We start from the raw sequence: 14535 nt of genomic DNA on the forward strand, positions 1-14535 counted from the left end.
TTATTGAACCAAGAAACAATGCAGTAAGTCATGACAGGTTTAATGTATTTACATTACTGGATGATTATATATTTAAAATGGCATGCTCTAACACATATTCCATGGTAGTAGAATAAAAATAACCAACCGTAACACAGAAAAAAGAAACCTTTCCATGATGTTAAACACAAGCTCTAACATGAAATCAGATATAATGGAGTAAAAACATGTCCATAATATTTGGTCCAACATCTATTATTTTTAATGTGCCACTTGCTGAAAGCCAAGAATAAAGCCTGAGAGCAGCAGACTGTTTACACTTATCCCTCCATCTGCAGATCACTCATTTAATGCTGGCACTGAGAGATGTTCTCAAGTGATAAGAATAGTCTTTTTGTTACGCAGCAGAGACTCAGGACAACCACAAGACAACATACGTTCAAATGAGAGGATGCAGTTGACACAGCTGGAAGAAACTAAACCTTCTCTGCCATGAAGTATATATGTCTTGTGCACCATAAACCAGTTATATAATACTTTGATGAATCATGGCATGGGGTTTTAGACTCTAAAATCTACACACTATTGTATTTGTTACAACTTCCAAAGAAAAGATGTCAGAAATACATTAAGTGGAACAGCTTAAAGGGGTCATATGGTGCGATTTCAATTTTTCCTTTCTCTTTGGAGTGTTACAAGCTCTTGGTGCATAAAGAAGATCTGTAAAGTTGCAAAGACTAAAGTCTCAAATCCAAAGAGATATTCTTTATAAAAGTTAAGAGTCAGCTACGCCTACCAAAAACGGCTCGTTCTAACACGCCCCCACATATCTACATCACTATGTGGGAAGATTTGCATAACGCCACCCAAGTGTTCACGAAGGAGTAACTTTTATTCTCGCTGTAGTATTGTTGTTGCCGCCGCCATGTCGTGAAGGCACTGTGTGATTCGTTGTGAAAGCGAAACTACTTTGTTTGGCCTTCCAAAAGAGGACGATATCGGCTTCTTCATTCCTGGAGCTGATCCGTGCTGGTCACTGAGGAAATACAACAACTTTGCGCCGTAGATCGCCGGATCGGCTTTCACCGTGAACGAAGCGGAGTCCAGCCCGGGGTCGTCACATGACACCTTGCTTTTTCAGACCGATGAGCTTTGTAAAAATAGACGTGTTTCATAGAGGAGAAACAATAATGTACAGTATGTTTTGGGCAGTGTAGAGTAGGGCTTGTTGTTTGTCATTTCTCCGATCACAAATGCAGACAGAGTTTGGACAATATATATTGCCACGATTTGATTGTTTTGAGTCTCAGCGGTCTCCTTTAGACTGTTTATGCATTTACATGTTTTACAGGTAAAGCTGGTTCAAATTTATATATTTTCACACAGCTGTACAACATTCACGTGTGTAGGTTAAACTTGCAGAATTTATGATTTCCTAGCAGAGCAGTTAGCAGCCAAGTGGGTGGAATGAAAAATAGCAAAAATGAACAGACATGACGATATAACTATACCAGATAAATAAATAAATAACATTAATAATAATAATTATTATTATGATTAAATAATGTTCTGTTGGTACAAATGCCGTTTCTTGAACTGTTGTCCCAATCTAAAGTTTGTTTTACTGTTCCTAGCGGTTAAAAATGCACTGATTCAGAATTAGTTAAAAGTTCTCATGTATTTCAGAGATGGTTAAAAGCTTAGTCCCAAGTCAGCATTCTTCTTGTCCCCACAGGAGGAGTTAAGGACCTCTATCCTTGACCTTGTACAGTGTTCAGGTTCATGCTCTTTTCCTTTGTAAATCAACCATGGATTATGGTCAGAATGGCCATCATGAGAAGCCTAAAATACAGAGCCTGGTATTTTCTTGGATTGATTTGTACGTGACATTAACCTCACACTCCCAGAGTAAATTAGGTTGATTGTGTGTCCATGATGTCTTCATTTTTTCCTAATCCTTTTGCTCATAGTGGGAAGTTTTTTGGAGGTGTTTGTGGACTTAGAGAGCAGTAAATTACAGAAAAGAAACATGAAAGGGGGAAGGGGAGAATGAATGGGTGTAAACTGGGCTTATTCATTTTAAAGTCAATTCATCTTCTTCACACATATCTCAGTTCATATCTTGAGTTCTTCCTTTGGATGGTCAATGATAAAAGCCTGTATCTGTTCACTGCTGCTCTGTCTCATGGTTTCTGTGCCTGGGGCTTCAAGGCAATTATGGTAAATGAAAGATGACTTATTAAACAGGATTGGGAATTTTATTGAAGATGATTGCATCATCTGATTTGACTCATCCATATAACCACAGGGCATTCAAATGCCTTTGAATAAGACAAAGATGCAAGTGTGGACATATTTTTGGAGACCAATGTGAGGGAAGTCACTTTGAAACTTGTCATGCTACAAGCTAATCTAAATTGATTAAACAAATGTCTAGCTACTCTATAGTTTTTAAAACAACTTTTCGATTATATCATTAATATTTAATCATAGCCCTAGTATTCTGGCACAAATCAATATAGGTTTTTTTTAATTAATTAATTAATGAATGAACAAACCATCCCAATTAAACTAAACTGGTCATTTTTCACTAAATACAATGAAAACCAAAAATTATTAGTATTATTAGTATTATTATTATAGGAAATAATGTTATGCTACTAACAAAAAGTACCTAACTACACTGAAGCTACCTAAGGTGGCAAATTTTTGTTTTAATAACTTTTCAATTATATAATGAATATTTAATCATAGCCCTAGTATTCTGGCACAAATCAGTGTAAGTTTTTTGAATGAATTAATGAATGAACAAACCATCCCAGATCAAATAAACGGATCATTTTTCACTAAATACAATGAACAAAACCAATTAATATTATTATAATAATTATTATTATTATTAGTATTATAAAAAAATAAAACACTTCTTTATAACTGCATCATACAGGCATAGCAATGGATTAAATATTCTGCTTAAAAAAATAAAATGCAGAGACTCTGTTACTGTTAAATTACAAAAAAAAGTGAATAAACCAATTTCTAGAATGAATCTGCCTTTCCAACACTATATGAAAGCGCAGACCATTTAAGATGAACCACTTCATTAAAATGCATCAGACTTTCAAACGTGACATTTGACAGCAAGTGAGCCTAGAGTGTTTGAATACCTCAGCTCACTTGGCATTCAAGTTGTATATAAACAGCGATGCTGAGCTTGGTTGCTCACCACGTCTAATCATTGGATAAATCATCTTGTTGGCAGAAAAGTTACACTGCTTTGAAATCATTTGAGCTACTGAAAAATGCTGTTTAGTTAGTTAGTTAGTTAGTTACACCCCAACACTTTCCTATATTTCCAAATGGCACAAATAGTAATAGTAAAGTTTAAGTTTGTTTACAAAAAAAATTGTCTTGTGAAAAGAAATTTATTGTGAACTTTCAAGTGACATATAGAAAAAGTGTTTGTTCTTTTCTCCAAAGTTCTTTAAGCTCACAAGAGGAAAACACACCAGACCAACTGTCAGGCATTGTGTTATATGCCTTTTTTGGCATAATTCAAGTTATATTGGAAATCTCCCTTGACATGTGGAGTACACTCCCTGACACACTCACAAACACACCCTCACGAGCCCTTTACATGTTATAATGCAGGGTGTGATACTGAGACATATGCACAAATATACCCTTTGTTAACACAGTGTTTTAGAAACAGACTCTAGTACAGATGCTGTTTATGTGTGATCACAGTCCCTCTTTTTATAATGTAATATGTTCATTCACAAAGCATTGAAGACTTGCACAGCCACATGAAATAAGTCTTCCTCTTTGGCTGTAGCATTTGTACAATGATGAATGAACAGTGTACAATCCAACAGTTTACAAAAAATAGTACAAGTTCGCTGGCTCATTTTCATGTGTGAAAATAATGTGATAATGTCATCTTGTTTACCAATACAACCCATTGCCCTAGACATACCCAAGTTTTTATTGCCTCTTACAAAATCTAGGATATCTAATGCTCTCAAAGTGCATTTTACAGTTCATCTAAGCATACTGTGAGTTTCTGTTTTCATTATAAGTACACTTTTTGTCACTTTTTTTCATCTGTGCTTGTGATTTACACAGTGTTGTCCTAAATAAGACAGCATTTTCCCAGGATTTGGTATCCATATCCCAAACCACTTCAGCCAATAGCCTCAAATCCCACATACCCACACACACTTGACCTTATTCATGTGGGCTAGCAGCTACACCTGGATCCAATTAAATGTCTCTCATGTCCTTTTTGTTATTTTTAAGTCCAGAACTTCATATTATTCTTTTGCTAGCTTTATTAGGGCAACGTTGTTTGTGTGACTTGTTTATACAAGTTCAAGTAATTCAAAGAAATACTCTAAATTATAATAATACAACTTACTACAATCATTTTCTAATAATACCACTTACTACAAACTATAATCTGCATATTTTAATTCACAAGAGTGCACGTGACAGCATTTAGAGTATAACGTTTAATGTTCTCCATTTGAATGACTGACTAATTGTTCTAAACAGTCCTCACAATTGTAGTCTAAAACGTCTGTCTTGAGCCTCTCGGGTCAGTCTTTTGTGTTTGGTGGTGTATTTCTCTCAATCACTCCAGTATCAAACACTTGTTTGGGATTCCCAAGGCTGCCTGATTGCCCGTTGGCCCATTGTGTTATTTGCATGAGAATACACTAGTGTGTGTCTCCCATTATTCTTGCCTGAATGTGAAACCCTCTCCCCCATCTGTCTACCCCCTCAGCAGGCCACCATGCAGCCGGAGGACAAAGGTTGCAGGAAACATTGAGAAGACATGACAATGGCCCTCAATCAAGGTCAAGAGAAGTTCCAGGGTTCAAGCACAATGCATTTTACCAGTCATTAGTTTACTTGGTCCAACATAAGTCAGTCTTACAACTGCCCAACTTCTTAGAAATCTTGAAGTGGTTGTGTAAAAACGATCTTAAACGATATTAACATGTTAAAATGTGAAGTAAGATTTGAAGTGTTGCGTATGTGTACATTTAAGCACATATGTCTGTGCAAAGCTCTAGTGCTCCATCTAGCGACATCTTCCATATAAGGCCACAAGGTACACAAGCAGTCCTAACCAGTACTAACTGGTTTTGGCCGTTTCCTTGAACTGTCTGCCATCTAGTGGATTTTATGGCGTTGTTTTTCAGCATTTATCCAATTTGCCTCCTGTGAAAGTTCTAACGCATGATAAAACACTTAACTTTCAAGTTCTGTCTAAAATAATGTAAATATTCGTATGATCAAAACATTATACACATTACACATACACTACAATATACTTTTAATAAACAAATACAATTAAAATAGAAATCAAGTGTTGATTTGTGTCATTTTGAGCAGACTTTTTGCTGCATCTGATCCGTTTCCACTTTGCTAGAGCATTTCCTGTTTCCTGTCTGCAGTATGCCTACATGCGCTTCAACCCTACATCTAAATACTGTTCTTCCCATGAGCTGTCTATATGTTTACATACAAAAACTACAGCAACAACAAAGGGATATCTTGATCACAGGATGTTATTTGATATCACATGTTACACAGCTTATCTATCAACCTGATACATTAGGTTTTTCATCTGCTGTGTAAATTAGTATTTGGGGGCAGGGTGACATGTTGATCAGGGCTTAGGGGAGGAAAACCCTGCAAACATAATAAAAATGCCCTAGGTATTAAGGGCAAAAATGAATATTTTATATATTATCAAAATACAGCGTTTTGTTTATTTAGAAAATACTCCCTCATAAAGGTAAGTTAATGCCCCTAAAAATGTCCCTAATGCCCCTTAATTTCTGATACTGTTTGAGATATACTCATCACATGTGACAAATAAACAAACAAACAAACAAACACGTAGTCTATCCTAACGACTGTTTTATGCAAAAGATTATTCACTTCTTCTCTGGCAGCCTAGATAAATCAGCTTAGGAGATCTGTTGTGGGGTCCATTCCGTTTCAGGGTCAGTATGCCATGAAGCCCTAGTGGTCACTTTGGTGTATTGCACTAATGCACATCGTTGAAAACAATCATTTTGCATCAGGGTTTATTTCCTTTTAAGGTGGGGACAATTGTAAGCTATTTTAAAATGAATGTAGAGATTTTTGAAGATAATTTGGATAATTATCACTTTTATTAATTCATAATAATAGCTGCTGGTGCTCTAACCCCAAATGGGCCTTTGTGAGTTCTGTGGAGAAGCGATCAGCAGCACATTACATTGGACAGATGGCGTGGCGTGGCATGCAGCCTTTAAGCCACCATAACTGACTGTCTGGGTTTATGGTCAGCCATTTTGTAGAATTCTTGTATGGAAGATACTCAGTGTTTTAGGGTGTTATGAGACCACTTGCTTAAAACAATTTAAAACATTTAGTTTGTTTGTAAGGAAATTGTGTGCATTATATAGGCCTACTAAGATAAAACATTTGTAAGATTTTTCTCTCTCTAATATGTTAGCGTTCACTTTAGACTTTAAACTGCACAATTTTAACCTGGTCTCCAAATTGATTTCGATTTACTGGAGTATTATTAAAGGACACAGACGCTGCTTCCAATGAGAACAAAGAATGGGCGGATTTACAGTTTGAAAGCTTCATACTGACATCCTGGCCGACCCGTCTAAAATCTACTGCGCGCGTATTTCCAACCAATCACGTCTGTCTACAAAAACCGATTATGTTGATAAGTGTGATCCGTTTGATCGACAAGCCGGTCCACCACTCACGCATTCAAAAATAACAAGACTCCAATGAGGGCGCAGTGGGGGCGGGACCTCGGAAAGGGGGTTGGGTGCGAGGTATCATGGAGGATCAGTTAGAGAACGGCAGCCATTGAAGAAAGCCGAGCTGTTGGTCCGTGCTCTGGAGTTTCTGGATTTTTTCTTCTTCTTCAAACTGTCTAAACCAGTGCAGCAATCACCAACAAAATGGAGATGAAGAAGAGGATCAGTTTAGAGCTGAGGAACAGAACTCCAGCGGAGGTGAGCGCTTTCATTATTTATTTTTCACGGAAAGGCGAAATGATGTTAGTTCGCCAGCTGTCTATCCTCCTGCACGTTAGACTCCGCTGAATGGCAGCACGGCTGTAAGACCACATGGGCGTTTAAAAGGATGCGAATGCGATTTTTAGCCATGAATGAATGCATATACAGATCTGTACAAGATTATTAGCAGTCAATATAATCGTTATGTGAGTGTGCGAAACTCTTAGTGAATCTTTTGTGAACTCGTTACATGGTCTCCTTCGCCATTGCATTAGACTTGTCGTTGTGGGCGTCCCAACTAAACCGCAAAATAATGTACTTTTATTTTTTAAGACCCCTTTTTTTTATTTGATGGTTCAGAAACAATTTTATTACTCAACAAGTGACGTCCAATTCAGTAACGACGTTGTAGTCCCCCGATACGACAATATTATCGCTTTCAACGGGAAACAGTAGCAGTTCAAACAAAACGTGTTGTTATCCGATGTCATAGTCCGATCGTCCGTAAACGCAAAATACCGTGCAAAACATCACGCGATTGAATGTCTTCTCGTATAAAAAGTTTATTGTAGGCAAGCTTCACTTATGCGTACCTCACTATGGCTTCTCTAAAAGCTATTAAAAACGAGCGGTTTCGTCTTCCAAAGGCGGACATCTTACTCTCCAACTCTTCGACGTTAGACATTCAGGGGCGCTTGCTTCGGTCTTCCTCCTCAGACCCTCAAAGCCATTTATGTTCAGGGTTTGAGAGCACAAGCACATATCGAGCGAATGTCGGGTCAAGTGTATAAATAAGCGTTCATGGCTTCTGCAGCGCCTCGCAGTGTGTGTGGTGAGGATGGTGTGTGCGACAGCTGCTCGAGTCTCCGCGGTGACGGGCGGGGAGTAGAAGTCATTTTGGTGCATCAATAGTTGAGACGCAAATGACGGTGTTTTGTGGCTTTAACTGTTTTATTAACCAGAGTCGAGCGATTTCTGATTCACTGTGCTTACGTGCTGTGTTGAACGGAATAATTGGCGCTTAGAGCCTGAAATAGTCGCTCGACGGATGCGGGAGTAACGTTACGGACCGTTTAAAGAAAACAAGTTGCCTCCGTTAATGGCTTAATTACGTAACCTTCTGTAACATTATTTATCACTGACGTTAAACAATATGCATTCGGCTTTATGAAGCTTATCCGTCAGTGTTTTACTAATTGAAGGAATGTGACAGATGGTGAAGGGGCGAGCCCCCCTTCCTCCGATGTTAGTAGATTATTGTAGGCTTGCCTGCACCGGCGTAGAGAGGCACGCTTCGGTTGAATGGGGGTTCTGAGGGATGGGATCTTTTACACGAGCTCGAGTTAATGCTGTGCCAGGGCGGACGTGTATAAAAGATACGCGTGACTTTTAACTTGGGTGTATCTTGCCTCACCAGTACAAGAACTGTAGCAAAATATTATATTTTATTTCCTAAGTATTATATATATATATATATATATATATTATAGTGATGAGAGGGGGTGGAAACATTACCAAGGCTACATTACAAACACATCACGTGCTGAAAAATGTCGTATCTTTCCACAAGGGCGACAGGTTATTGAATATTTAAATTTTAGGGCCGCACTGCACTTCTGTTCGCGCGTGCGTTATAAGAAGGCCAACACATTACTTAAAGCCCATAAACATTGCTTATTGTTTATTTATTGTAAAAACTTTTTTTTTTTTTAAGTTTCTAAACTTTATTATTTGTTTCACTCTTTTAGGCAGATAAACAACAATGCATGTTTACAATACCCTTAAAAATGAGTAGTTTTTCTGTGGTGTCCCTAATGAATGTTATTAATAAAATGGCAAAACTAGTTCAACCAATTGTGTGAGGCGGGACTATATGTTTGCCCGACCAATAGCAAAGGGGGGGGGTTGAGAAACCTGTTTGAAAATGCACTTTGTTTTTGCAGTAACATTTGTTCCCACTAGGTGCGTAATAAGTGAACCACTTCACCTCAGTGTGTAATAAAACTTAACATTTTGGGAATTTAATGGGCTGCTACTAGATGGAAAGCTGCTATCAGTTACATCAGCAGTTGTCAGATGTTGCAACTTTCAGCCTTGTGGTAAATCATGCCCATAGTATGATTCTTTGTTTACCAGTGAGCTATTATGTTCATCACTCCTGCAAGTTATTGAATATTTAAATTTTATGGCTGCACTGCACTTCTGTTCGCGCGTGCGTTATAAGAAGGCCAACACATTACTTAAAGCCCATAAACATTGCTTATTGTTTATTTATTGTAAAAACTTTTTTTTTTTTTAAGTTTCTAAACTTAATTATTTGTTTCACTCTTTTAGGCAGATAAACAACAATGCATGTTTACAATACCCTTAAAAATGAGTAGTTTTTCTGTGGTGTCCCTAATGAATGTTATTAATAAAATTAATAAAATGGCAAAACTAGTTCAACCAATTGTGTGAGGCGGGACTATATGTTTGCCCGACCAATAGCAAAGGGGGGGTTGAGAAACCTGTTTGAAAATGCACTTTGTTTTTGCAGTAACATTTGTTCCCACTAGGTGCGTAATAAGTGAACCACTTCACCTCAGTGTGTAATAAAACTTAACATTTTGGGAATTTAATGGGCTGCTACTAGATGGAAAGCTGCTATCAGTTACATCAGCAGTTGTCAGATGTTGCAACTTTCAGCCTTGTGGTAAATCATGCCCATAGTATGATTCTTTGTTTACCAGTGAGCTATAATGTTCATCACTCCTGCAGGTAGCAGAGCTGGTGGTAGATAATTGCCGCTCAAGTGACGGTGAGATTGAAGGCCTGACAGATGAGTTTAAGGAGCTGGAGTTCCTCAGCATGGTCAACGTGGGTCTCACCTCCCTGGCCAAACTACCCACACTGCCAAAATTGAGGAAGGTCAGTCAAGAGATCAAGCATTCAGTTCAGTACACTAGGCAAAGGGCTTTTAACAAGAAGATCTGTTGTGCTTTAAGTTTAATGTTCCAACCATACAGAAAATGGATACTGTAACACTGTTTACATTTTGATGTAGGCACTTTGTATTATTAAAGTGTGCTAGCGCTAGCTAGCAATGGATGGAGAATGCCCAAAGTGTGACGTTAGCAAAATATCCATGTTGAGTAGTTTTAGAAGCACATAAATGGGTATATACATTAAGTATATGTTGATTAGTATTACTCCGTATTTGTGTAATAATGCTGTAACAGTGAAAGTAGTTTCTGAGTGCACAAGTTGCTTTAATTGTCTTGTTAATTTGTGTTTCAACCTTTCATTAAGTTTATTTTAAAAGCAATTCTCTTTATTACAGTTGGAGCTGAGCGATAATAACATCTTAGGGTCACTAGAGACACTTGCAGAGAAAAGCGCCAACCTGACTTACCTTAATTTGAGTGGCAACAAGATCAAAGAACTCAGCACATTGGAGGCCCTGGTAAAAACACGAATACATTTACAACACCACAACATATTTCTGAATAAATAAAATGCTATTCGTCAGCCCTTTTCTTTAGTGATGGTACAGTTATTGCACAGTCAGACAGTCATTATCCTAAACATCATTTTTCAACCTTGATTGATGTATGACATGCTTTTCCCTCAGCAAAACTTAAAGAACCTGAAGAGTTTGGACCTGTTCAATTGTGAGATCACCACGTTGGAGGACTACAGGGAAAGCATCTTTGAGCTGCTGCCTCAGGTCACATACCTGGATGGCTTTGATGCAGAAGACAATGAAGCTCCAGACTCTGAGGCTGATGATGATGGTAAGAACCATGAATAAGGATTGAGTTCGATTATACAGCCGAGTCCTTTTTAGGTGCAGACAGTTATGGTCCTCGTCCTATGGATACATAGATAATTGTAAAAACCATACATATGGTGCAAAGTAAATGAGATAAAGGTATGTTACATCAAGTCATTATTTCTACTACTTTTATGCAGATGATGATGAGGATGGCGAGGAAGGAGCAGGGCAGCTGGGAGATTATGAGGAAGAGGAGGAGGATGAGGAAGGCTCAGAGGGTGGAGAAGTTGGGCTGTCCTATCTAATGAAAGAGGACATCCAGGTGATGTATCTTTGACCTGTTTTTAACATTCACAACCAGTTTTCCAAAATGTCGCATCTTGATAATGACAGGTTCCTTCCGTAACAGGATGAAGAAGATGATGGTGATTATGTAGAAGAGGAAGAGGAGGAAGAAGGAGAGGGTAAGCATTAATTATGCAACCAAACCTTGTGAAATTGTCACTTCTATGTTGAACTGCTTTTCAATGACTGTACTTTGTGCAGAAGAGGAGGCCGACGTTCAAGGAGAGAAGCGAAAGAGGGACGCAGAAGATGAGGGTGAAGATGACGATGAGGACGACGACTAACCCTTTGTTCAACGACTTGGAAACAATATCCAAGGTGTAGATCAACCCTAAAAAAGACCGTGATCTTGCAGATTGTTTTTCTCTTTGTAAAACCATAGATAAATCACTGTAGAGGCTAAGTGTTTTCTTTTATAAATACATTATATATTACACTATATAAAAGGGGGTTATTGATAATTCATTTATAGCCATTCCAAGTTTATTCCCAATGCATAAATTGGTGTCATCAGGGGGTGGGCGTGGGGAGGTTGGCAAGGGCGTGAGATTTGAGATTTCTTGATTGTAAATAAGCTTTTGGACAGCCCATTCAAGACAGCGCTAGGATTTCACCACTGAGAGGAGACAGCAGCGTACATTTGTCCAAACTGCAGCTCCCCAAGACCTCTGTGAGGAGGCAGAGCGTTTTCTGCTCCTCATCTACCTCTCCAGGTCTCATTCTCAGCCCAACAAGGAGCAGCAAGCCAATTGTCTCCAACTGTCAACCCCTTTGTTCCTGGATCAACCAATCGCTGCCAAGGATCTTGTCACACTCTTTATATGGGATGGTCTCCACTTAGTTCAGCTTTTCTAGTAGATCAGGCTCATGTTGGCAGACCAGATGGTATGTGATGTTGTGAATTTTAAAGTGTGATGTATGTAAATGTGATGTAAATTGAGCAAAGATGGGATGTCAAGCTGTAGGTTGGCAAAATCAAATTTCAATTTTAATCTCAAAAGTAGTTTTTTAATAAAGAGATCAATCATGTGTAACATGAGCAGTTCGCCCTTTCTCCCATTTTATGCAGAAGTCACTTATTTTTGACAAGATGTCATTTTAGACTTGAGATTTGCCATTGCTGGAAATTTCTCATGATGTTCAGGTTTAACAGCTTTGTTGGATTAAACAGTACCCTTGAGTACCTTTCTACCTTTGTCTTGCTGTGGAAACCGGTTAGTTTCTACCTTTTGTTGAGGTATTTTACAGAGTAATACCTTTAATCTAATGTTCGTATGGCAATATGTATATAGTATCTATTTCAACAGGTTGTTTTATTTTCCATTTCTTTCTTTTTTTTTTCTAATCTGTTTGGTCAGTTGTTTTAATACAAAGCACATGTCAAAGGACTTACATACACAGGTCACCTGTTACAGTTTTAAGTTGGTTGTTGTGCGAGTGTTGTATTGGGTTTTATGTGCTGTAAACCTCTCTCTAAAACCGGGGTGCCCAAACTCGGTCCTGGAGGGCCGGTGTCCTGCAGAGTTTAGCTCCAACCCCAATTAAACACACCTGAACCAGCTAATCAAGCTCTTACTAGGCATATTAGAAACTTCCCAGCAGGTGTGTTAAGGCAAGTTAGAGCTAAACTCTGCAGGACACCAGCCCTCCAGGACCAAGTTAACGACTTGGAAACAATATCCAAGGTGTAGATCAACCCTAAAAAAGACCGTGATCTTGCAGATTGTTTTTCTCTTTGTAAAACCATAGATAAATCACTGTAGAGGCTAAGTGTTTTCTTTTATAAATACATTATATATTACACTATATAAAAGGGGGTTATTGATAATTCATTTATAGCCATTCCAAGTTTATTCCCAATGCATAAATTGGTGTCATCAGGGGGTGGGCGTGGGGAGGTTGGCAAGGGCGTGAGATTTGAGATTTCTTGATTGTAAATAAGCTTTTGGACAGCCCATTCAAGACAGCGCTAGGATTTCACCACTGAGAGGAGACAGCAGCGTACATTTGTCCAAACTGCAGCTCCCCAAGACCTCTGTGAGGAGGCAGAGCGTTTTCTGCTCCTCATCTACCTCTCCAGGTCTCATTCTCAGCCCAACAAGGAGCAGCAAGCCAATTGTCTCCAACTGTCAACCCCTTTGTTCCTGGATCAACCAATCGCTGCCAAGGATCTTGTCACACTCTTTATATGGGATGGTCTCCACTTGGTTCAGCTTTTCTAGTAGATCAGGCTCATGTTGGCAGACCAGATGGTATGTGATGTTGTGAATTTTAAAGTGTGATGTATGTAAATGTGATGTAAATTGAGCAAAGATGGGATGTCAAGCTGTAGGTTGGCAAAATCGAATTTCAATTTTAATCTCAAAAGTAGTTTTTTAATAAAGAGATCAATCATGTGTAACATGAGCAGTTCGCCCTTTCTCCCATTTTATGCAGAAGTCACTTATTTTTGACAAGATGTCATTTTAGACTTGAGATTTGCCATTGCTGGAAATTTCTCATGATGTTCAGGTTTAACAGCTTTGTTGGATTAAACAGTACCCTTGAGTACCTTTCTACCTTTGTCTTGCTGTGGAAACCGGTTAGTTTCTACCTTTTGTTGAGGTATTTTACAGAGTAATACCTTTAATCTAATGTTCGTATGGCAATATGTATATAGTATCTATTTCAACAGGTTGTTTTATTTTCCATTTCTTTCTTTTTTTTTTAACTAATCTGTTTGGTCAGTTGTTTTAATACAAAGCACATGTCAAAGGACTTACATACACAGGTCACCTGTTACAGTTTTAAGTTGGTTGTTGTGCGAGTGTTGTATTGGGTTTTATGTGCTGTAAACCTCTCTCTAAAACCGGGGTGCCCAAACTCGGTCCTGGAGGGCCGGTGTCCTGCAGAGTTTAGCTCCAACCCCAATTAAACACACCTGAACCAGCTAATCAAGCTCTTACTAGGCATATTAGAAACTTCCCAGCAGGTGTGTTAAGGCAAGTTAGAGCTAAACTCTGCAGGACACCAGCCCTCCAGGACCAAGTTTGGGCACCTCTGCTCTAAAAGGATTTTAGTTTTGTTGTTGGATTTTGGTGTTTTGTTTTAATGGGTTGTTTAGAGTTGTGTGGTTTTTTTATTTTAAGTTTGCAAGCTTCTTTATCTGATTATGAGCTCCATTTGAGTTAGTTGTAAGGAATGAGTGAATTGTCCTTTTGATTATAAAAATGACATGGGATGTTGTTCAAAAGATGGAGCATTGTCTGCTAAAGATTTCTGTAATTTGATTACACAATTTGGGATTTTCTCAAGCTGAGACCCATGAATTGTCTGGAAGCCTCAAATATGGGTGAAGAAGCACTGTTTTTAATGTCTCCGGAGTTGATAGAAAAATGTGTTCTGATAAAAACTGCAGTGATATTTCAATCATTTTTA

General features: G+C 38.4%; 1 protein-coding gene across 2 annotated transcripts; it reads left to right on the top strand.

The window, feature by feature from the left end:
- The first annotated feature begins 6836 nt into the window (after window positions 1-6836).
- On the top strand, window positions 6837-14030 carry LOC107591610 (acidic leucine-rich nuclear phosphoprotein 32 family member E-like). Of its 2 annotated transcripts, XM_016280813.1 has the most exons (8): window positions 6837-7016; window positions 9777-9926; window positions 10339-10461; window positions 10630-10792; window positions 10971-11095; window positions 11183-11237; window positions 11320-11442; window positions 12810-14030. In XM_016280813.1, exons 1-7 carry the CDS (start codon window positions 6963-6965, stop codon window positions 11400-11402), a joined length of 753 nt encoding a protein of 250 aa, XP_016136299.1. In that variant the 5' UTR covers window positions 6837-6962; the 3' UTR covers window positions 11403-11442; window positions 12810-14030. The 2 variants fall into 2 exon arrangements, with proteins under 2 accessions (XP_016136299.1, XP_016136298.1); XM_016280812.1 differs by lacking the exon at window positions 12810-14030 and having other exon boundaries at window positions 11320-12661.
- The last annotated feature ends 505 nt before the right edge of the window (window positions 14031-14535 follow it).

The sequence above is a fragment of the Sinocyclocheilus grahami genome, unplaced genomic scaffold (assembly GCF_001515645.1).
Source record: "Sinocyclocheilus grahami isolate Dianchi unplaced genomic scaffold, SAMN03320097.WGS_v1.1 scaffold144.1, whole genome shotgun sequence".
Taxonomy (NCBI): domain Eukaryota; kingdom Metazoa; phylum Chordata; class Actinopteri; order Cypriniformes; family Cyprinidae; genus Sinocyclocheilus; species Sinocyclocheilus grahami.

Coding starts and splice junctions, on each gene's coding strand:
- LOC107591610 (XM_016280813.1), top strand. CDS start 6,963: ATGGAGATGAAGAAGAGGATCAGTTTAGAGCTGAGGAACAGAACTCCA. Junction 7,017..9,776: donor GGAACAGAACTCCAGCGGAG/GTGAGCGCTTTC, acceptor TCACTCCTGCAG/GTAGCAGAGCTGGTGGTAGA. Junction 10,462..10,629: donor TCAGCACATTGGAGGCCCTG/GTAAAAACACGA, acceptor CTTTTCCCTCAG/CAAAACTTAAAGAACCTGAA.